Source organism: Pseudorasbora parva, chromosome 18 (assembly GCF_024679245.1).
Source record: "Pseudorasbora parva isolate DD20220531a chromosome 18, ASM2467924v1, whole genome shotgun sequence".
In the NCBI taxonomy this organism is placed as follows: domain Eukaryota; kingdom Metazoa; phylum Chordata; class Actinopteri; order Cypriniformes; family Gobionidae; genus Pseudorasbora; species Pseudorasbora parva.
Window position 1 is genome coordinate 41,296,583 of NC_090189.1, and position 22,830 is coordinate 41,319,412.

A 22,830-nucleotide genomic window follows, 5' to 3' on the forward strand; every position below is an offset into this window, starting at 1 on the left:
GAAACTCGCCTCTGGAGAGGCATCCAGCTGAGGGACTGCGAACTAGCAGTGTCCGCCTCAGGCCGGAACTCAGAGACGGGCTATCCTGGAGAACAGCGCTCAGCGTAGTGCTTTCCAACCCTTGCTAGCAAGGGGAGTCAGCTGCTCGATCCTAGGATCTACCGAGCACATACATTACAGGGGTGCTCAGGAGGCCTGAGAAGGCCTACGGGCTGATCTAACAGGGAGGCCCCGAGGGGCCTACGACCAACTGATCAGGCCCAGGCGGCCGTAAGCTCACAGCCGACCCTCATAAGAGGGGAGCTCTTAAGCCTGCCTGGTAGGTACCATGCTGTAGGCAACCTTTGCCGGTCCCTGTACTGTAGGGACCGCATAGCAGCAGTGTAAACTCGTCGTGCTAGAGTATGCGCCCGCCATCAGGTGCTGCCGGCTAGGACCGAAGCCTGATGGCAGGAACCACTAGCTGTCAGCTTGAGCCAGTTATGTGTCTCCGTCCAAGGAACTCGTTCCCCCAGGGAGGCCCCGCAGGGCCTACTACTCGCCAGGCTACTCGTAGCCGGCACTGAGGCCGGGGAACGACCTCAGGGAGGCCTGGTGAGGCCTGCTACCTGATAGCAGACCATGCTAGCCCTGGCTAGCAACCATGCTCACTGTCATAGGAACTGGGAACCGGGGCTCACCCTCCGGGAGGCCTAGAGAGGCCTACTCCCTGTCACCCAGTGGCCGAAGCCCTGGACCACCCCCTCAGGGGAAGCCAGATGAGGCCTGCTCCAGACGAGGCCTACTGCTACCACAGCAGGCTCTCAGGGAGGCCTGGTGAGGCCTACCACCTGCCGTCTGACACCTGAAGCACAGGAATACCCCCTCAAGGGAAGCCCGGCAAGGCCTGCTGTACCCCAGCAGGCCCTCAGGGGGGGGCCTAGGGAGGCCTACTAACTGGACTTGTGGCCAAGCCAGCGACACACGCTCGCTGGCAGGTTGGATGAATGCTGGCCGCTCCATATCGGGCTGACAGTGGCTGTCTGCTTGGCTGACGAAGAACTAGTCGTCCAGTTACCACCTGGGGACTCATCCCCTGGGAGGCCCTACGGGGCCTACCTGTCGACGAGGCACTGCTGTTCGTGACAACAAAAAGGGGAGATACCACCCCGGCGCACATGCCGATGTCGCCACTCCAACCAGAAGGCCTGTTGAGGCCTCCTGTTCGGAGTCTGCTGCCTGGACTGTCCGGGCTGGCTGCTCACAGCTCACAGCTGGCTTCATTCGGAGGCTCACGGGGTCCTCCCTGCGAAGCCCAGTCTCCTCCGGCAGTACCTACAACACAGACCTAATTGCAACGCCAAAGCGGTGTACTCAGCACAAAAAATGCTCCTCCAAACCTCTAAGTGAGGAGAGTTCAACTTACTACACCAGCCCCGGGGCGACCGTTCCTTATTTCCAGCGGCCTGCCGCTTACTCTAGGCGTCAGCCATGGCGGTGCTTGGGATCCCAGGGGAGCATCCAACGCTGGACCCTCACGAGGCACGCAGGTTGAGCGTGGCGCTCACCCCGGGCCCTAAAAAACAAATGTGGAGCAAAAAAACACAAGGCAAATTTATTGCAAATATGCAAATAATGTTTACCATGATCCGGCATCTCTTGGATGGGATAAATAGTTTTTGGCCCAGGTGGCCCACAAACCTTACTTACCGCCTTACAGGTTAAGTTTCAAAATCTATAATGCTCTCACCTTTTCCCATCTGTATTACCGAAACCCCGCAGAAACGGGGGCGGGTCCTGGTCAGGCGACTCTAACATGAGCGGAGGATGAATAGGGGTTACACACCACCACCTGTAAAACACAGCCTAGGCTAACCGTTTTTTTTTTTTTTTTAGTAGCCTGAAATGGCATGCCTGTATACCAGTCTCTGCTAAGGCTGGGAGTACCCACCCTAGCAACTTAATGCCCCAAGCCCACGGGGGCTGAATACACATATGCTTCGTTCACGTGTTAGCTAAAACACTTACCCTCCGGTGGCCCGGAGCTTTTAGCCGAGCCACTAGGGACACCCACACTCGCTTAGTTTGTAAAACATATTTCCGCGAGAATGAGCGGTAGCCCACTCTCAACGTACTAAGAGAACACACCACAGTAACATATTTATTCTGCTGGCATAACGTGACGGCTACTCTCCACTAGCGAGGCTAGCTCTAACCAGCCGCATCATGGCTTCTATCAATAGATCGTTCTGGCCACCAAACGGGGGAACTATTACAACACACCCTCGGCGGGGAGCACACAGCATTTAAGAAAAATAAACGTCCCTCATACTGAGGACTTACCCGCTCCCACCGGCGCGTGATGACATCCGTGCACAGGCATATACTCACAGCATCCAGCGTGCGGGCACACCGCCCGAGGGTTGTTTTCCAACGAAACGTCCAACGACGAATCTCCTTTTACGACCCCTCATGCCCACTCAGGGAAGCGGTCGAGTTTACTCAGACGACGCCTTTCCCACAAGGAAAAACGCCATTTTTCCACTTCACGCGCTTCATGATAACTTTTCGATAAGCCCATAACAAAAAGCACCCCAAACCTGAAGGGGCGCCTGCTCACCAGACCAGACGGGCCGTCAGAGTCTCACGTCCGCTCATCATTGGCCCCGCCCGGCCTGATGTCAAGCACCGAGGGAAAAGGTGGAAGGAAGGGCTCGCCTACTACCTCCGCTTAGACCTAGTGGGCGGGGTTTCACCCCGCCTACGCTGGTTCCGGTCTTCGGCACCGGCACCTTTCCTCCAGTTCCGGGTGTCCCGCCTCTTTTGCGCCCTACTCCGCCACGGAGGGGGCGCCCGAGAGGCCACGCTCGCTCGCTGGTCTTGCCTCCGGTCCTCGGACCGTGACATACCAGGGACACCCGCCTGCCTGGGCGCGGCCCCAGACCTCAGCGGGATGCAGGTCTTAAATACCGCTGAGCGCGCCTTCACCTCTCTAAACCTTCCCACCACCGCCTCGACAGAGGTGCCGAAGAGCTCAGAGGGCGAAACCGGGGCATCGAGGAGAAAGGCCCTCTCTTTCCCCCCGATGTCCGCAAGGTTCAGCCACAGATGTCTCTCCGTGGCCACCATAGCCGCCATCGAACGTCCGATGGCGACCGCTGTTTGTTTGGTGGCCCGGAGAGCTAGATCTGTAGTTCGGCGGAGCTCAGCCATCGCATCAGGGGGTAGGCCCCCCTGGCATTCCCCCTGATCGAGGTCCTTCAGCAGGTCGGCTTGGTAAGCCTGCAACACCGCCATGGTGTGCAGCGCCGCCGCCGCCTGACCTGCTGACGTGTACGCCCTGCCGTTCAAACGCGAGGTCGTTCTCAGCGGTTTGGACGGCAGGGTGGGAGTTCTCAATGTCGATGCCCGGCCAGACGCAAGATAGTTCGCGAACGTCTCGTCAACTGGCGGCATCGACATGTACGAAAATTAGCGAAATTAGCCCGCTGATGGCGGAATAAGCGAGCCGAGAACGGGGTCCTCCATGCCCCCGCGATCTGCTCGTGGAGATCGGGGAGGAATGGAAGGCTCCCAAGAGCTGGGGGGTTATAGCCGGAGAGAAACCGATCGTCCAGGCGATTTGGACGAGCGGTTTCTCCCCTAACGCGCCGCCACGGCACCTGTAGCCGATCGGCGGCCCGTTCCATTACCTCCAACAGCTCCCCGTACACGGGGCAGGATGGCTGGGAGGGTTCGGCCTCGGCCGCTTCACCACCCTCCACTTCCATCCCTTGCTGAAGTGGGAGCTCCTCGGCCGACGATGAGGAGGAGTTATCACCCAACTCCTCCTCCGGCGGCCGCCCCTCGCGATCTGGCCCATCGCCGAGCACAACCTCCGTCTCTAGACGGCGGGCCAGATCCAGCTGGGAGCCAAGACATAAGTCGCCGCTCAGCCTCGGCAAAAGCGGGACCACTCCCAGCCGCTGGACCCTCTTCCCTCGAGAAGAGGGCCAGACGAGAGCGGAGCGTCTTTAGAGACAGACGCTCACAGTTCGCACAGGAGGCACTTTCTTCAAGAACCTCCCGTGTGTGCTCCTCACCCAGGCAGAGCACGCAGAGTGTATGTGTGTCCTCAGGTGTGAGAAACCTGGGACACGGGTCTGCACACTTTCTGAAGCCGTGCTTCTTCTTGTGCACACACTTGGACATGATGTTTCTTTCTTCTTTTTTTTTTGAATCAGACAAACAGTCCCTGAAGACGAATTGGATGCGGTTGTGTTTGCAAAGCGCCCTTTTATACTTCCTGGTCGCACGTCGATGACGTCAGAGGCTGTCGCCGGTCAGTAGGACTGATGTGATTGGATAGCGTTTCAGACACCGGTCACGCTGGAGGCGTCCCCCCCCCCGTAGCGTCAGCTGACGCAGCTCGAGTTCCCTTTCGAAAGGGAACACACATTGTCATCTGTGGTTCTCTCAGACTGGATGCTATGGCACAGGATTGGCTGAGGCTGCCTCTGCTTTTCCCCCAATTGCTCTGCTTCCGGGAGTTCTAGAGAGAGTACGGCGGGATGGGGCCCGTCTTCTGTTACTAGCCCCTTTCTGGCCAGGCCGAGTATGGTTCTCGGACCTTGTGTCTATCCTCGATGGCTCTCCACTGGAAATTCCGATCAGGAGGGATCTTCTCTCTCAGGGGGGAGGTGTCTTTGTACACACTCGCCCGAAGTCGTGGAAACTGTGGGCTTGGCCTCTGAGGGGGCGTAGCTCATGACTTCTGGTCTATCAACTGAGGTTGTTGAGACCATTCTACACTCTAGAGCTCCCTCCACGAGGAAACTTTACTCTCTAATATATAGTGGAGAATCTTCGCTTTATGGTGTAGGGATCACCTGTGGGATCCAGTTAACTGCCCTGCGAGCACGGTGCTGCAGTTCCTGCTGGACAGATTATCTGGGTTAGCCCCCTCCACACTAAAGGTGTACGTGGTGGCCATAGCAGCTTACCACTCTCCTTTGAGTGGAGTTTCTTTAGGGCGGCACCCCTAAAGGTTTCCTCCGTGGAACCTTGAGGCTTAGGCCTGTTACACGCACCAGGGGTGCCAGCCTAGGACCTATCTATTGTCCTCCGAGGCCTTTCCAAGGCTCTCTTCGAGCCGCTCGGGGAAGTTTCTGAGAAGTTTCTCACTCTGAAGACGATATTTTGTCTTGCCATATCCTCTCTAAAAAGAATAGGAGATTTACAAGCCCTCTCCATTGCACCCTCGTGCTTGAAATTTGCCCCGTGCATGGCAAAGGCCTTTCCTCTCCGATACCCGGGTATATTCCCAAGTTCCTCTCTAACCCTGTGAGACCTATTGTACTCCAGGACTTCTGTCCTCCTCCATTTACGACATCAGACAAAAAAAAACTGAATCTGCTTTGTCCCGTTCGGGCACTAGACGCTTGTGTCCAGCTGCCCTGTGGAGGAAAACTGAAAAGTTGTTTGTGTGCTATGAGTTTCAAATTTGAGAATGAGGAAGTGGGTGATCGAGGCTATCTCACTTGCTTATGTGGCGGCCGGACATCTTTCCACCTTGGCTGTTTGGTCCCACTTCACTAGGACTATGGCTGCCTCTCAGGCACTTTTAGCAGGGGTTCCCTGCAATACGTTTGTGATGTGGCTTGACTAATTCAGACAACAAGAAATCATGATTTTCAGACACTTTTCACAGAAAATATTTAATTGTGTCACAGGGTGTTTTGGTGTTGGGTCATGTTTCATGTTTTTAGGTTCACATGTTCACAGTCGTGTTTTGTCATGCACTCCTTGAATTGTCATGTGATTCTGCCATGTGCTCCCTTGTCTTGTGTTCTGTTGTGTCATTGGTTTATTGGTTGATCATTGTTCACAGGTGTGTCTTGTCTAGTCCTCAGTCTTTGTGTATTTAAACCCTCATGTTTGCCATGTGTCTCTGTTGTTGTGAATGTGTTAACCACTTGGTGGTGAGCGTTTGAAGTTAAGCTTACAGTATATGTTTGGATTCATGTCATGATTCACGTCAAGCCAAGCCTTTTGTTTATGGGTCTGTGGGTCCAAATAAAGTGCAATTAAATACACACTTAAAAAAGTGCATTTTGGATGTATTCTATTCAATAAAAAAAGAAGATACGCTATGGAACCAAAATTGGCTGAAATCTTCAAAATTACAAGTGCATGAAAAAACTAGTGCCTTTCATTTTAAAGTTTCAATCTAGAATAATCCTGAAGTTGTTTTTCCTGCTAAATTGAAGTCAGTTTGAAAAGTTGCCGATGCAAGCACATCTTCCAAATGACAGTACTGATGGCTGGATGAGTTTTAAGGTCACGGAGGGTCAAACGCGCCTCATATTTCCTGCCTGCTCATGCGAGTGGCCGCCTTCTGCCTCTCACAGATTCTGTAGCCCTCATTTATTTCCACAATTCCTATTGTGTTCTCATTGATTATTAATAGTGCATCCATTAATGTATCTCAAAACATCTATCAAACGCTTCTTGCGTGTTGCATCTGTGTTCCTGCTCAAAGGGTTCCATACACTCCCTTTTACTTTCATTTTACTCAAGGCTAAACTATTAGTATTCATTCTGTCATCATCATGTGCTCAAAACCCATATGATTTTCTCTTTTTCATATGATGGCAGAAGTGACAAAATCTCAGTCACACACATTCGAAATCTCTACATTTGCTTCCACGAGATGAGGTTTGTCGTCAGTAGTGTCACATAAACGTTGTGAATGACATTTGAGAGCTACGGGAACTATACTCTTATTCCCAGAGTACAGGTGCTGTGAAGGTAAAGGGGAAGTTTATGCTTATAATGAATTATAGCCCAGTTCATACTTATTCATAAGTTAGTATTACTATTCTATAAACATAGTTATAAGACTCATTTAGACCTGTAATGCATTACAACAACAGCCATAGTTGCATTTAAATATATATATTTTTAATTACTTGTGAGTATTTTTTTTTTCAATGCACATGCTCATAATCCATATGCACTGATTAATAAATTATCAAAAATAAAATAGTTCCAGAGACGCTTGTTTACTTTACCATTTAATTATCAATTATGTCTTTAATGGATAATGTTTTCATGAAGGAATATTATTTTATTTATTTATATATCCATACTCTGTGCATGGTTTTGCTTTTAGCAGTATATTAAATTATAAAAACAAAAATGTTATTATAAAAATATTTAAAAATATTGTTGTAATGTTTTTCTAGTATGCAACATAAAAAAGATGATTTCTGTTTATTACTAGAATTATTGTTCATTAGTAAAATTTGCAAGTCAATACCTTCAAATGTAAAATGAGCTCCTCTTTCTGAACATTGCTTTAGGAAAACTGCATCGTGTGTTTTCACTTAAAGCCATCAATGATGCATTTAAAGAGATTAATAACTATATTATTACTCACAATAATTATTCATAAGAAGACAACATGGCTATTAATAAGAATATATTCACTTATTTGACAGAAATAAATTACTAAAAGTAATTGTAACTATTATATAATAACATTATAGTAATGCAGGCAGGTGTTTTTTTATTTTATTTTTTATTAAATGTGTGTATATATAAATGAAATGAATTGTTCTATAAGTAACATAAATAAAACACGGCAGTCAAGGCCACTTCTGTGCAAAAAAAGTTCCACTTCTGCTGAAAGTCGCTCCAGTCCCGATTCCTGATGCTTTCAAAGGTAGTTCAGTCATTTCTTAAAGCTATTAAGTTTACAGACATGAGGCTTAGACTTGGCTAAAGCGAGGCTCTGCAGAACACAGACGACTGGAAATAAACACACACATCTGAAAGTGCTGCTGTTCGCTGAAATGACATTTGTTCAGTGGTCCGTATGCGGTAAAAAGCCCTTAGATTGAACCCAGTGCTGTGTCAATCTCCCAAACTACTCGTGTTAACACATTAACCCCATGAACATACCCTTTTTTAATTCATCAGAGATATTAAGGTATTAAATATGTATGGATTTATGGTGCCAGCGTCCAGTGGCCATATTTGCAACCACCTCACTTTTTTTTTACCTATCCGGCTCTTACTATCATGGGATTTTTTTTTTTTTTTTACAGATTTAGATAATATGTCAGGGATAATGTCCACCCAGCCGGTTGTTATCGCAGAATAAACCCCGACAGTGATCAGGACCCCGACCCGAAGCGGAGCATCACTCTGAAGGGGTTTATTCTGCGATAACAACCGGCTGGGTGGACATTATCCCGCTTATTACACGGCTACTAGTCTCAAATAAATTAGACACAAAATATTGTCTTGAGATTAAATATTTTATTAGCTCTTACGCAAAGCTTCCGCGAAGGAAAACAGTTCCAGACTGCTTTAAGCCTTTATCTATTGCTGCTAAATGTTGATAATGAATGCTGAAAGGGTTAGTTCAGCCAAAAATGAAACCAAGCCTATGATTTACTCACCCTCAAGTCATTATAGGTGTATATGACATTCTTCTGTCAGACAAATACAATCAGAGTTATATTTAAAAAGTCCAGGCTAACGTTAATCCCAGCAGTAGTTGTGTTTGAAGTCCATAAAAAATGCAGCTGTCCGTCAAATAACGCGCTCCACACGACTCCGATGGGTTAATAGAGCCTTCTGATTCCAATCGATGCGTTTGTGTCAGAAAAATATCCATATTAAAAACTTTATAAAGGAAACCTGCCTTGAAGTCTTCCATTGTAACCCACGGCTGTTTAAGCCACAAGATGGCGCCAGCGTTAAGCACAGAAGTAGAACCGGTCAAGATAACTCGTAGTACCCGGATAATTGGTTGTTATCGGGAAATAACACCGCTGGAATGCGCGATTGACCAATCAGAATCAAGTATTTCACAGAGCCGTGTAATAAATATTTTTAATGTAATTAAATTGCAAACATGCGTTGTGACTAGAAAACATTTAAATAATCCATTAAACATGAAAGTGTTCTGCAATCCTTTAACTTCCAAAGACCCAGGAAAACAAAATCGAATTTAGTATTTTTCATGTCATGACATTGTTTAGAACATAAGGAACAAATGGCGAAAAACATTAAAAAAATATATATATTTTATTCATAAGTTATGCTATGTCATTGTATGTGGACTCAGTTGTTTAGAAAATGAAATGCCATGTAAAGGCAAAAACAATGGGATTACCTTTTTCATTCACCAATACATTTTCAGGTTTCATAATTTTTTCAACCAAACTTTCTCAACTATGTTATGAAAGATATAATGTAATGAATTGATGCAACATGTGGGTAAAATGGCCATGGTATACAATGTATACACTGTCTCTAATGTGTTCTTTGAGCAACATGTAATGAAAAAAGAAGTGTAATAATGGGAGTAACTTTTCATAAAAATATCTAATATTTTATAGGTGTTACATGTATGGTCTGTGTTTGTTGTTTTGCTTCCTGGTTTCAGTTGTCACATGTTCCTTTGTTCTCAGTTTCCCGCCACTTGTCTGTTCCCTTGGTTACCGTCATCAGTTTAGTTTGTGTCGGCTGTGTTTAGTTAATTATCATCTGTGTCAGCTGTTCACCTCGTTATGTCTGTCATCAGTGTTTGCATTTAAGTTCCCCCTTGCTCAGTTACTCTTTGTCCGGTCTCATGTTATAGTAATGGTGTATGATGGGCTGTTCTGAGCTTTGAGTTAAATAAAGCCTGTCTGTTTGGCAGTCCTGGATCTCCTCATGTCTGCTGCATCACACACCCGTAACAATAGGAACATTGATAGGTAATTTCATTCCCTATTAACTTGTTTGTCAGACGTTCTGGGAGACACAACATGCTTTAAGTCCCAGTGTCTCTACAGTGGACATGTATGAAATCAATGCCCTGTTTTGTGACAATCATTTTTTATAATATTTTTCCTGGGATGTTGTTTGATTGGAAAAGCATTTTGTACATTAGTCAGATTTAAATTGTTACAAAATATTACCATATTTCCACAAGCGTGCTACATTTGATAATTCATTCATATTTAAAGACAGAGGATATGTTGTTGCCTGGTCAAAACAAACGGCATCTCTGAAAAGGACATCCTTTACTGGACATCCAGACTTAAAACTGTGACATGTATACTGTCTAATGCCTGGCTCACACTACAGGAGGTTTAGGCCGATTTATGCCCGTGTTTTTTGTTGTTTGTTTGTTTGGTGTTTTTTTTTTTTTTTTTTCGAGACTCTGATAATTTTTTTTTTTTTTTCAGGACTCGATCGGTTCTGATGTTTGACGCAGATTATCTGGTAATGTGAGGCGTTTACAGATCAAATCTCTCACGCTAATCAGGTTCACCCCGATCATATCAAACATGTTTGCTATTTATCGGGATGAGCAAGATTGTAATAACATCAGTACTGTCACAATAGCCAATAGGAAACCAGTCTACGACGAGACAGACATTTCGAAATGGTGACCGCGAGTTGAGTTGCCGTAGTAGTTTGCTGTAACGTTAGCTCTGAGTTTAGAGAGAGAGAGAGAATATCAGCATTTCTTGTTTTTCATTTGACAGCACAAATCTACACTGTAACAGGTGATGATTGTTTTTGAACTAGGCAGCGGTAAACATTATAGCACACTAGTGTGACCTAGCGTTCGTGCTGGGTTTGCCTAAAATACTCAGAAATAAGAAAACAATAAATGACAGTCGTCTGAACATTTCTTCACTTCAGTCACACGCGTAATAACCAGCCTGAGAAACCCGCTACACTCCAGTACAATAAGTGCGCATGTACCACCTCTATATGGCAAGCCCCGAGGGGAAAAATACATTGCAAACACACACACAACGAGTGCCAGAACGACAGGATCAAATAAGGTCAATAAAATGACCTCCATTTCTCACTGAAGAACTGACAATCCATGCTGAGCCCGTCTCCCCAACCATTTTCTAATCCTCACTGGTTTATTCCTACGCTTCTGTTTTTTTTTCCACAAAAAATGATCATTATTGATACAGCAAGTTGTAATGCTACAGCAGGCCTATCCATTTTGTTTTCCCGCTTACGATCTGCTGCATAGATCACGTGACGCACTTTCTCTGGCACGATAATCTTAATAATATTTTGTCGTGTGTGCTCCTCGATTTTCATATCTTGTAGTGTGAGCATGTTTAAGATTTGAGTTAAGAAGATCTGCAAAGATTCTCCTGAAGTGTGTACTGCAACCAGACTTTACAATCGGAGAGGATTTTAGTACTCCTGTAGTGTCAGCCAGGCATAAGAGATTCACTAAAATATAATGTCCTCCTACGACATTTCTCCTTATATAGAACCTTCCTCTTGACAACCGGTTCCGGAACTCTAGGGTTCTATATAGAACTTTGAACCTTATTTTAAGAGGGATACAGTGATGTCACAGCTCAACTCCTTCGCATCAGAATTCAGAACCAGGACTGTTTATTGCACAAGGTAAACAGAAATGGCCTTCAAATCGAACACTACTGTGACCAAGAACTGCACAGGCCCAGCAAAACGCCAAATTATAGCTAACATCATAGTCTCTGTGCAAGAATTCATTTTTATCATTGACATTAAGCACTGTTTTTCCCTGCCGTCTGGATCTCACCAGAGAGACACTGCATGTGTATAGTTTTGGAGACGTCTTGGAACAAAGTCCTGATGGTCTGCTTAGACTAAATTACACTAAACAGCAGAGCAAGACGGCTTCATTTATTGAATTGCCTTGAGGAGCATTTTTATTTTTCTCAATTGAAGTGGCTACATTTGTGTCATCCATATATTTTGTTCTTTATTCATTGCACATTATACGTTTATAACTTTAATTTGAATTAAATAAGAAATAATTAAACATCTACGTATCTATTTAGCTGTTTGTTAGTGATCCACACTGTACTAGTATTTGTGCAATTTTTTCAATTCCTATTGAATTATGTCAGAAACCATGTCACAGACTCGTGGATATATCCTCGTGTATCAACATCAGAAGTTTTATTACATTCATCACTGCATTATCACTGTTTGAGTGCAATGGTGTGTGTTTGATTGGCAACAAAACACTTATCCTCTGGAGGAAATCGACTGAGCGATAACGAAAGGCTTTCAGTGTTATCTCATTCTTAACCATTCTGGGTTGAAATAATATGTCACGGTTATCTGGACTCATTCATCTTTAGTTTCACTTTCCATTTGTTTTCATCAGTCACGTTTCCCGCCACTCATCAGTTCCCATGGACACTAATCATCGTCACAGCTGTTCCTCGTTTAGTTAATCACTTAAATTCCTCACCTTCACTCAGTGTTTATTCACTCTCATTCGTGTTTAGTGTGTTTATATTACCGGTTTGAATTATTCTAAGGATTAAACTCTATGCTGCTTTTTGTGTTCCTGCATACTTGCTGACAAATAAAGATCCCCAAAAGATGATATAAATAACTGTCAGGTGATTTTCTCGATCAGATTAATTCATGCAACACCAGAGGGGAAAACTGATGTATTTTCATGCTCTAAACTATTAATGGAAGCCAAAGATTATAACGTTGACATATTTTTGTTCCGTGAACATCTGATTGTTTGAATGTTTCTTACAGACGTGTCATTTAAAATACTTCTCAATCTCTGTTTTTGTTTAGCTTTTCTGTAAATATTTCAAGTCATTCAGTAGCTTGATGTAAGGAACAGATGGATATTTAAATTGTTTAAGTTCAGGGAAACGTGTCCGGTTACGACTGTAACCGTGGTTTCCTGAGACCATCTGATGACGATGCTATGGGGAATGCCTCAGCGTGACTGGGACTGAAGCACGTGTGCAAATATTCAAATTACGATTGCCACTAAGTCACCCAGTGACACATGGCAGCATATCGCAGAAGTTATAGCTTCTAATTAGCTGAAGCAAGCAGGAAGTATGGCAAGGTGGCGCAGCGTTTCCTTCTCAGGGAACCCTGATTACAGTCATAAACTGAGCCGTTCCCTTTTAAGGGAACTTCATGCTGCATCTGATGTCTATGCTATGGGGAACACCATTACTTCTGCTAGAGCTCCCTCTGAGAGTCCCCTCTATGCGGTGAAGTGGAATCTGGTCATTGAGTGGCGCTCTTCTCGTCAGAAAAAAACCCTGAAGGTGCTCGGTTTGGGTTGTGCTTTCTTTCCTGCAAGATGGGCTGGGCTATTTTAATACTCCTGTACAGTCCCTGACAAAAGTCTTGTCGCTTGTGTACAAATTGACCTAAAGTGCCGCTGAAATATATTTCTAATCAAGATTTTTTTACAAGAAATGGCTCATTTTAATCCCACCAGCTTTTGTGATAATGTTTCAGTGAAAAACTAAACTTTCAAAAAGTATTCTAATATTCACAGCTTGGTAAAGCCCATTGAGTCAATTTTTGCAAAGACATAAGTGTTGTCACCTTGTCATATGAGCTTCCCCTGTGACTAATAATGGATCAATTAGGTCTCAAGTGTGTATAAAAAGAACCCCAGTACGCTAGACCTTCACATCAACTGCAACTAGACCTCTGCAAACATGCCTAAGATTCACCTTGAGTCTTCACTTCCGCTAGAGCTCCCTCTGAGAGTCCCCTCTATGCGGTGAAGTGGAACCTGGTCATTGAGTAGCGCTCTTCCCGTCAGAAAAAAAACCCCTGAAGGTGCTCGGTTTGTGTTGTGCTTTCTTTCCTGCAAGATGGGCTGGAGCGAAGGCTGTCTCTCTCCACCCTCAAAGTGTACGTCGCAGCAATAGCAGCGTATCATGACGAAATTGATGGTGAGTCCTTGGAGAAGCATGACCTAATGCTGACTTCACGTGCTATCAGAATTATGGTAAACAAGAGTTTCCAAGGTAGAAAGTGCACTTGAATCCCCTCTGATATCGTGTTAACCATTGGGAAGTTCGGAAATTATTTTGATACCCGAATTCCGGGAGGGGTCTGCCATAAACTTTAAACATGATGGTGGGGAGAACTAGCTTACTGCTGTGACTGGTAGCTATGATTTATTAGTTTTTACCCCAAAACAGCTAGATCGTCTATTCATGTCTTTTATTGTAGCTAGTGTAGGCCTGTAAGCTGCAGGGCTGGTGTGTGGTGAGCGCACTGGCGCCGTTGTACTATGGCTGCCATCGCATCATCCAAGTGGATGCTGCACACTGGTGGTGGTTGAGGAGAGACCCCTGACATGAGGGTGTAGTACATTTGAAAGCGCTATATAAATGCCTCATTCATTCATATTTACATAGGATACATTTGAAGCGTAGACTATTATAGCCTATGTTTTACAGCTACACAGCAAAAATTTGACCGAGATTGCAGAATCTAACATTGTAAATGTTTATTGTCAGTGTAGGCTATGTGACAATACATATAATTTTGGGTTTAATAAAATGTTCCCAATAAATATATGAGAGAATAAACATGGTGTCCTCCATGATTCCTGTTCATTCCGACAACAAACCACTTGAATGAAACAAACTCGTATTCACGACTTCTGGTGTTGGCTTGCAACGCCATTCTGGGCTGGATACCTGCATCTATTGTCTCCAGCGGTGTTCCCCCGAAACGGGTAACCCTGTTGAACTCCTCCGTCACCCCTTTGGTGTCAGACGTGGTGGCCGTCTGAAGCCAGGCCTGCACCCGTATGCTTGTGGAACATGTGTACGCTTCAAAATAGTCAGTAAAAATAGGGCACAATGTACTGTATAAATATGAAGGAATTTTCCGTATTGGTGTTTTACCTGTATGTTGAATTGCACGTTGCATTAGTTTGTGTTTTAAGGGTTAACGGAAATTTACATAAAATTACTGGATAATGTACTGGCAGAAAATTACCAGCACAATGTCCATGTTTATTTATTTATTTTTTATTATTATTATTATTATTATTATTTTACAGTGTAAGCTGGGTGACTGACCATATGCGGTTCCTACAGCAAACCTATATGTGTATTCTCCACGGTACCAAGCTACCCTGCTTGGCTAGCCCCGTGTCTTTTTCCCTTGACAGAGACGACTCTCTCGAAAAGGTGACTCGAAAAGGTGTCGATCCCCCCTTTCATTGAAGGACGTAGCTCTGCAGCGTCCCATCTCCTGAGACGGCTCGCTTTCCCAGCGTTATCCTATAGTCACACTGAGCGGGTCTTGCAGAACAGCAGTGACTGACTTTCTCTGCTTAGAGCCCTGACTTCCAGCTCTAACATACGGGTGGTCCAGGGAGCTCAAGCAGAGCGCTGAAAGTCTGAACGAAATTACCAGTTTCTAAATGCATTTTATTTATATTATTGTGAAATAATTTTTATTATTTATTTATACATTTTTTTGTATTTTATTTGTGAACAAATCATCATAACTGGATCTTCCGATTGTTTACAATGACTATATGTGTATAATGACTTTTTTTTTTCTTTTAGCTTTACTACTTATCAATGAAATAGTGGCTTTTGTTGGGAAGAGGGACCACAGTTATGAACTCCATCTAATTTTTTCCCTTTTCTTTTGCAGCAATATGGAGCTGAAAATAAAGTCAAGCTAAGTAAGTCCAAATGTTCATATTTTTGCTGTTCCTTGAACTGTTGATGAACCGTTGTTTTTAAAACTGCTGAATGCTGTTTACATTGACGCCCGTTTCACACATACTCCGTCTGCAGTGCGTATGCGGTGCGTATTTTTTTCCGTCCCCATGTTAACGGATGACAGCTTTCACACTGCACGCGGATGCGGTCCGTCAGTCTGTTCCAGGAGCGTTGCGTCTGCAGCAGTGCACGGATCGTTTTCGTACCGAGTCTATTTTTTGCTGCGCTGCGTTGCTGCATTAAAGCGACAGAAGACTTTTCGCATTAAAATTAACATGTACTGACGCGAAAATCTAGTCATTTCACCACAGATGCATATCATTTAAAATATACTCTTGTTTCAAAGTCAACACATGGCTTTTTTTCCTCAAGTAAAGCAACAAAACGACACCTTACCTGGCATTTAGGTTAAAAAAAAAAAGTGCCATAATGAAGAGCACTCGTACTTTCTTGGAGGTGAAAAGCAAAGTTATTTTTGCCCTGCAGGATTTCTTTTAAAAGGGTTTAAAAACGAAAGAAAAGACGAGAGTCGGCTGTTTTTGAATAGACTATTGTAAGTTTCTAATTTAAAATGTTTGTGATTTAAGGCTATAACCTATGTTTAAAAGTTTTGCTACTTGTGAGCTAAATCTAAACTATATAAATATGAATAAATGAATTTAATAAAATGTTGTTTAAATGTAGTAGCCTAGGCTACGTAACCTGACTTCTATTAAAGAGTAAACAAAGAGAATTGCAATTCTGACGAGGCATGTTCAGTAAAAACTTTTGGATTTTAAAAAATAATGAATAAATGCTGTGTTTGTGGTGTGCAACAGCGGATCAGTTGCGGACTGCAAACGCAGCATATGTGAAAACACTACAGGGCTTACGGATCCTGCAACGCACACGCAACGCAACACGCACCGCACACGCACTGTAGACGGAGTATGTGTGAAACGGGCGTGAGTGTGTGCATTAGCTTACACTCCTAGAAGAAAGGTTCTTATATAGAACTTTAAAGGGTTCCGTCAGGCGCTTCATATATGGAACCTATCAGGGGTTCTCATCATGGGATGTATAGATTTTAATTCATTAATTTAATTTTAATCACATTTTTATGCATTAATCAGCTCATTGTTTAAATAAACATGAAAGTATTATGCAATTGTTTAAGGCGTTTCTCCTTAACATAGAGCCTTCTGGCAGAAAGGGTTCTTTAAAACTGTGCCAAGAACTCTAGAGTTCTGTATATAATCCCAGTGAACCTTTTTCCCCAGAGTGTGTGGGGTTTCAGTTGAATTCAACTTCGGCTTCTGATGTTTTATGCCATTGTTTGTCATAAACTTCCAGTTCTTCTTGAAAGCAGTGCCCAACTGTGAGTGTGGCAGTTGAGGAAAAAAACATACTTTGGGCTTCAGGGATCTTAAGGATCTAATTAATCTTCTCTTATGTTGAGATTTATACGAGTTTCTGTTTTGTTGTAGTTTTGCAGTAAAGCCTGTGGTTATGGGATGAGAAACTTTATGATAAATTATACCTTAAATATTACAGTTATATATGCTGCATTTTGGTTAAAAGTGTATATGCAAGTGTATAGTCTCTTTGCTAGTCACATTAGCACACACAAGTGTGTTTTGGTTTGATAGTTTTTTGCCAACTTATTAGGGTTGTTGAATGTATGCATTAGATGCTGTCCACTTATGTGTCTCTGCTTGTTGTGCTGTACTGCAGTAATGATTTGTTTTCTGTATTGATTGCAGAGCATGCTTTGACATTGCCAAATCAGAAATAACCTTTGCACATCATTGTGGCCATTTTATTTGAACAAAAGTATTGTATGAGAGCTACCATAGCTAGCAAACTAACACGTCTAACGTTACCAATGTGCCATATCATCTGAAATGAGCTAAGATTTGCATTCCAAAGTGACTTACTATATAATGCATTTAACATCAAAAAAGAAATAAAGAAATACATAGACACTTAAAAGTAGGCACTTCAATGTTTATATAGATATATTTTTTTTTATGTCTGTGTGACATGTTGGCAGCAGTCTCTGCTGAGTTTTGGTTCATTTGTGGCTTCAGGAAGAAGTTCATAGGGACTGAGGCGCCAAGTGTTTTCTTTATTTTACAAAAGTACAATGTTTTGCTGTTATTTTGAAGGTACACACAAAAATAGACCCTTTGCCATTTTGAATGAATGATGCCTTTCTTTTATCTGATGGGGTAATTAAATTGAATGTGCAATTAGTGTAGTTTAAAAATATATATTATAAAAGATGTAATGAAATAAAAGGCTACTTAAGTGAACACTTGCATGACTATATTTCTTAAAACGTGCACTCTGGAATCTTTTAACTTTACAGTACACCTTAAATAATTATGTTTTAATAATATTATGTCATGCTTTAAAGAAATACACTTAATTTGATGTGTCGATTAATACTAAAGCATGTGTAAAGTTATTGAAGTTAAGTATTAAATTGCATATTTAAATACGTTACATATAATTTTCAATGGACATATTTTACCATAAATGCTTGTCAGCACATTCATGAGTACACTTGAACCATTAATTAAGTTAGAACATTACATTCAGTATATTATTTTTGTAATAATTACTTAAATTATTACAAATATGCTACAGTTTTGACAATGGGTGGTTTTAATGAGGACATTAATTAAGCCACATGACATCACATTTACCTCAGAAAAACCCTTCAATGTTCAAAAACTTGGTAGTCAGCTATAAAAATTAGCTTAAATAAGAGCATTTTGCTAAATATATGCACTATATTGCATAATCATTGTATTTTTGCCTGTTCTTCAATAATGTATGTTTGCATAAATCCAACTATTTAAATATTAAGGTTAAAGAAATAAGTAGAAACATAAGTGTCATTATAAAGTTATTATAAAACTGCCCTTATGTGTAATTTAAAGCCACACATCAATTCATTTGAACCTTTGATATTATAATGAAGTATAAACTGGGCTCCCTGTATAGTTTTTACAGCATTAGATGATATATTTTTTTGTTTGAGGAAATTATGTACTATACCTGATAATTGAGCTTGTGGATCAAAATCTAAAATCTGTGTCAATGCACAGCCCTAATGTGAACAAATGTGTTTTTATTTTTAACGTTGCAAATTTAGTATTTTCCCTTAACTTTCGTGTCGGAGAGCACCAGAATGGTTACATGTTAAAATCACAAAAAGTAATCCTCAGACCCGCTTACAACAATCGTTCATAAACATCACCTTTAACCTCTTCTGAGTTTGCAGGTGTGCTAACTTAACATTAACACGATACATTATTGAGTGAGAGTGTGAGAGTGAGTGTGAGAGTGTGAGAGTGTGTGTGTGTGTGAGTGAGTGAGTGAGTGAGTGAGTGAGTGAGTGAGTGAGTGAGTGAGTGAGTGAGTGAGTGTGTGTGTGAGTGAGTGTGTGAGTGAGTGTGTGAGTGAGTGTGTGAGTGAGTGTGTGAGTGTGTGAGTGAGTGTGTGAGTGTGTGAGTGTGTGAGTGTGTGTGTGTGTGTGTGAGTGAGTGTGTGAGTGAGTGTGTGAGAGAGTGAGTGTGAGAGTGAGTGTGAGAGTGAGTGTGATTGTGAGTGTGAGAGTGAGTGTGAGAGTGAGTGTGAGAGTGTGTGTGTGTGTGAGTGAGTGAGTGTGTGAGTGAGTGTGTGTGTGAGTGAGTGTGTGAGTGAGTGTGTGAGTGAGTGTGTGAGTGTGTGAGTGTGTGAGTGAGTGAGTGTGTGAGTGAGTGTGTGAGTGAGTGTGTGAGTGAGTGTGTGAGTGAGTGTGAGAGTGAGTGTGAGAGTGAGAGTGAGAGTGAGAGTGAGAGTGAGAGTGAGAGTGAGTGTGAGTGTGAGTGTGAGTGTGAGTGTGAGTGTGAGTGTGAGAGTGAGTGTGAGTGTGAGAGTGAGTGTGAGAGTGAGTGTGAGAGTGAGTGTGAGTGAGTGTGAGTGAGTGTGAGTGTGAGTGTGAGTGTGAGTGTGAGTGAGTGTGAGTGTGAGAGTGAGTGTGAGAGTGAGTGTGAGTGTGAGAGTGAGTGTGAGTGTGAGAGTGAGAGTGAGAGTGAGAGTGAGTGTGAGTGTGAGTGTGAGTGTGAGTGTGAGTGTGAGTGTGAGTGTGAGAGTGAGTGTGAGTGTGAGTGTGAGAGTGAGTGAGTGTGTGAGTGAGTGTGTGAGTGAGTGTGTGAGTGAGTGTGTGAGTGAGTGTGTGAGTGTGTGTGTGTGTGAGTGAGTGTGTGAGTGAGTGTGTGAGTGAGTGTGTGTGTGAGCATGTGAGCGTGTGAGCGTGCGCGCGAGTTTGCGCGAGTGCGCGCGAGTCTGCGCGAGTCTACGTGAGCGTGTGAGCGTGCGCGCGAGCGAGTGTGTGAGTGCGCGCGAGTCTGCGTGTGAGCGTGTGAGCGTGTGAGCGTGGGAGCGTGGGAGCGTGCGAGCGAGTCTGAGAGCGAGTGAGCGAATGAGCGAGTGAGTGAGCATGCGAGTGAGTGAGTGAGTGAGTGAGCATGCGAGTGAGTGAGTGAGTGAGTGAGTGAGCATGCGAGTGAGTGAGTGAGTGAGTGAGTGAGCATGCGAGTGAGTGAGTGAGTGAGTGAGCATGCGAGTGAGCATGCGAGTGAGTGAGTGAGTGAGTGAGTGAGCATGCGAGTGAGCATGCGAGTGAGTGAGTGAGTGAGTGAGTGAGCATGCGAGTGAGTGAGTGAGTGAGTGAGTGAGCATGCGAGTGAGTGAGTGAGTGAGTGAGTGAGCATGCGAGTGAGTGAGTGAGTGAGTGAGCATGCGAGTGAGCATGCGAGTGAGCATGCGAGTGAGCATGCGAGTGAGTGAGTGTGAGTGAGTGAGTGAGCATGCGAGTGAGCATGCGAGTGAGCATGCGAGTGAGCGAGTGAGTGAGCGAGCGAGTGAGCGAGTGAGCGAGTGAGCGAGTGAGCGAGTGAGCGAGTGAGCGAGCGAGTGAGTGAGCGAGTGAGCGAGCGAGCGAGTGAGCGAGCGAGCGAGCGAGCGAGTGAGTGAGTGAGTGAGTGAGTGAGTGAGTGAGTGAGTGAGTGAGTGAGTGAGTGAGTGAGTGAGTGAGTGAGTGAGTGAGTGAGTGAGTGAGTGAGTGAGTGAGTGAGTGAGTGAGCATGCGAGTGAGTGAGCATGCGAGTGAGCATGCGAGTGAACATGCGAGTGAGCATGCGAGTGAGTGAGTGAGTGAGCGAGTGAGTGAGCGAGCGAGTGAGCGAGTGAGCGAGTGAGCGAGCGAGTGAGTGAGCGAGTGAGTGAGTGAGCGAGTGAGTGAGTGAGTGAGTGAGTGAGTGAGCGAGTGAGCGAGTGAGCGAGTGAGCGAGTGAGCGAGTGAGCGAGTGAGCGAGTGAGTGAGTGAGTAACACCAGAATTCTTGTTTAAGACTAAATTATCCCTTTAGTTTTTAGTGTGTAGGGGTGCAATGTTAAAGGAGCTGCTTTAATGTGTGTTGATTCAGATTTGAGCTACGTTTGCAAAAGAAGTCTTACTGGAGTTACACCGGGTAAAAAGTATAGCAGATCAAAAGCTTTGCAAAAATCATTTTGGAGAATAAGTTTCCTATCCTTTGTGTTTGCAGACAGACAACATCTCTAGTCTGTCAAAAATATGCAAACGAGGTGCTGATTTCCCCTCTGGGACTAATTATTCACTGGCTTCGGACTAAACTTAACAAAACGCGCAATGGCATGTTTGATTTTTCCTTCCGCGGCTGGCATCATGATACCTTCTCATGTGCGCGCGTCAGCGTATCGCGGCGCATTATCTCAGTTTCCTCCCTTCCGGAGAGGCCTCTTTGTTGTCATGTCTGTGTGTCTCCCTTCCAAAGGCTGACATTAATCAGACTGCCCCAGTTTCTGAACGCCACGCTTCTACCCAACCACCCAGCCACTTGAGTGGATGACCAAACGATAACAGGGCGGGCTGACAGCCTTTTGGCTTCCACACAAATCATAAATAAATAACATGCCGCAGGCAGCATGCCGAAAAGGTCACTCAAGAAGAAAGACATGAGAACGCTTGCGAGAGAGACCCCTTTTGTGGCAGAAACAATCCACAATCAAATCTGCCACATTCAGCAGCTGAACCGCCAGGATTCATTAGCCTGAAATCACGACGAGAGGTTTGTCACTGCTGCGAAATACATGCTATCGCAAGGCCGAGCCCATTATGGAGCCTTCTGCTTCGTTTCTGCACTAATTGGAAGGGAATTCGATAAGGCGCAGCACTTCGCCTGGCTCACGCATGGCCGTCCGTAATGAATTGAGGGTTCTTGAAAACGGAGGGATGGTCCCCAGCCCTGAACTAATAAAGCAATCACTTTGGTCACATTCACATTACAACGTAACACACAACCAAACGGCTCCGTAACATGCTCTGATGAAACTAACTACAACAGCTTCCCAGAGACCTTCTTACTACCATCATAAAGGCCACGCACACACTGCAGATCAATTCACCTTTTAGTTCTTTATCTATAATTGCAAGGACATTTGGTGTCCAAAGTAATTTTTTCCCCCAAATAGTTAAACTTTTAATAATTGTAATTACTTCTCATGGATCACATGTTACAGACCATAACAATATAATATTTTCTGTAAAAAGTGTCATATATATCTGGAAATCATGATTTCCTGTTCTCTGAATTAGTCAAGTGTATTTTTTCCCCCAGTATGTATCTTTGTTTAATCAAAATATTCTATTTCACTTTTCTTTTGGCAAAGTTTAGTTTAAAAAGCCCCAAATAGTATTTTTTTCTAATTCTACAACATCATTTTTAAAAAAATAACTTTTATTTTATACAAATGTGTGTCCATAAATCTTGCGTCAACTCTGTTTTTGTGCTGTACTTTGGCTTTAATTGGTGTAATTAACTCCCACAACTATGTGAGATACAGGGGATGATGTCACTTCCTCTCACTGATAAGATCTGGCACCAAGAGCTATTTTGTAAATATCAAAAGGAAAAATTACTTTTTCGTTAAAAGAACAAAGAAACATTAATGTGTTTGGAAAACACTGAATTATTAAAATGTTATGTTTTCAATAAGATACTGGAAATCATTTCTGTGAGTGATTTTTTTAAATTATTTTTTTCATGCAAAATGTATCTCCAATTACAGAATCCCCCCCTAAACCTCACTCCCATCCGGGTCACTGCACCAAAAGTAACCGGTCGTACTCAGCCTACTCCGAGCGGGATTCAAAACATTTTCTCCGGTGTAGGAGGGAGTGCGCTAACACGGATGCAATAAATAACAGGGAAAGAGGGACAAGCCTCAGCACATTCGTGTTGCCAGATCTTGCTAAA

The 22,830-nt window shown here is 43.8% G+C and overlaps 1 protein-coding gene across 3 annotated transcripts in view; it reads left to right on the top strand.

Annotated features, from left to right (window-relative positions):
- Window positions 1–22,830, top strand: part of fstl4 (follistatin-like 4) — a 385,930-nt gene that overhangs the window by 111,377 nt on the left and 251,723 nt on the right. For all 3 annotated transcript variants that reach the window (XM_067424768.1, XM_067424769.1, XM_067424767.1), the window contains exon 3: window positions 15,451–15,481. In XM_067424768.1, coding sequence (XP_067280869.1) covers window positions 15,451–15,481 — 31 coding nt within the window. The remainder of the gene's footprint in view (window positions 1–15,450; window positions 15,482–22,830) is intronic.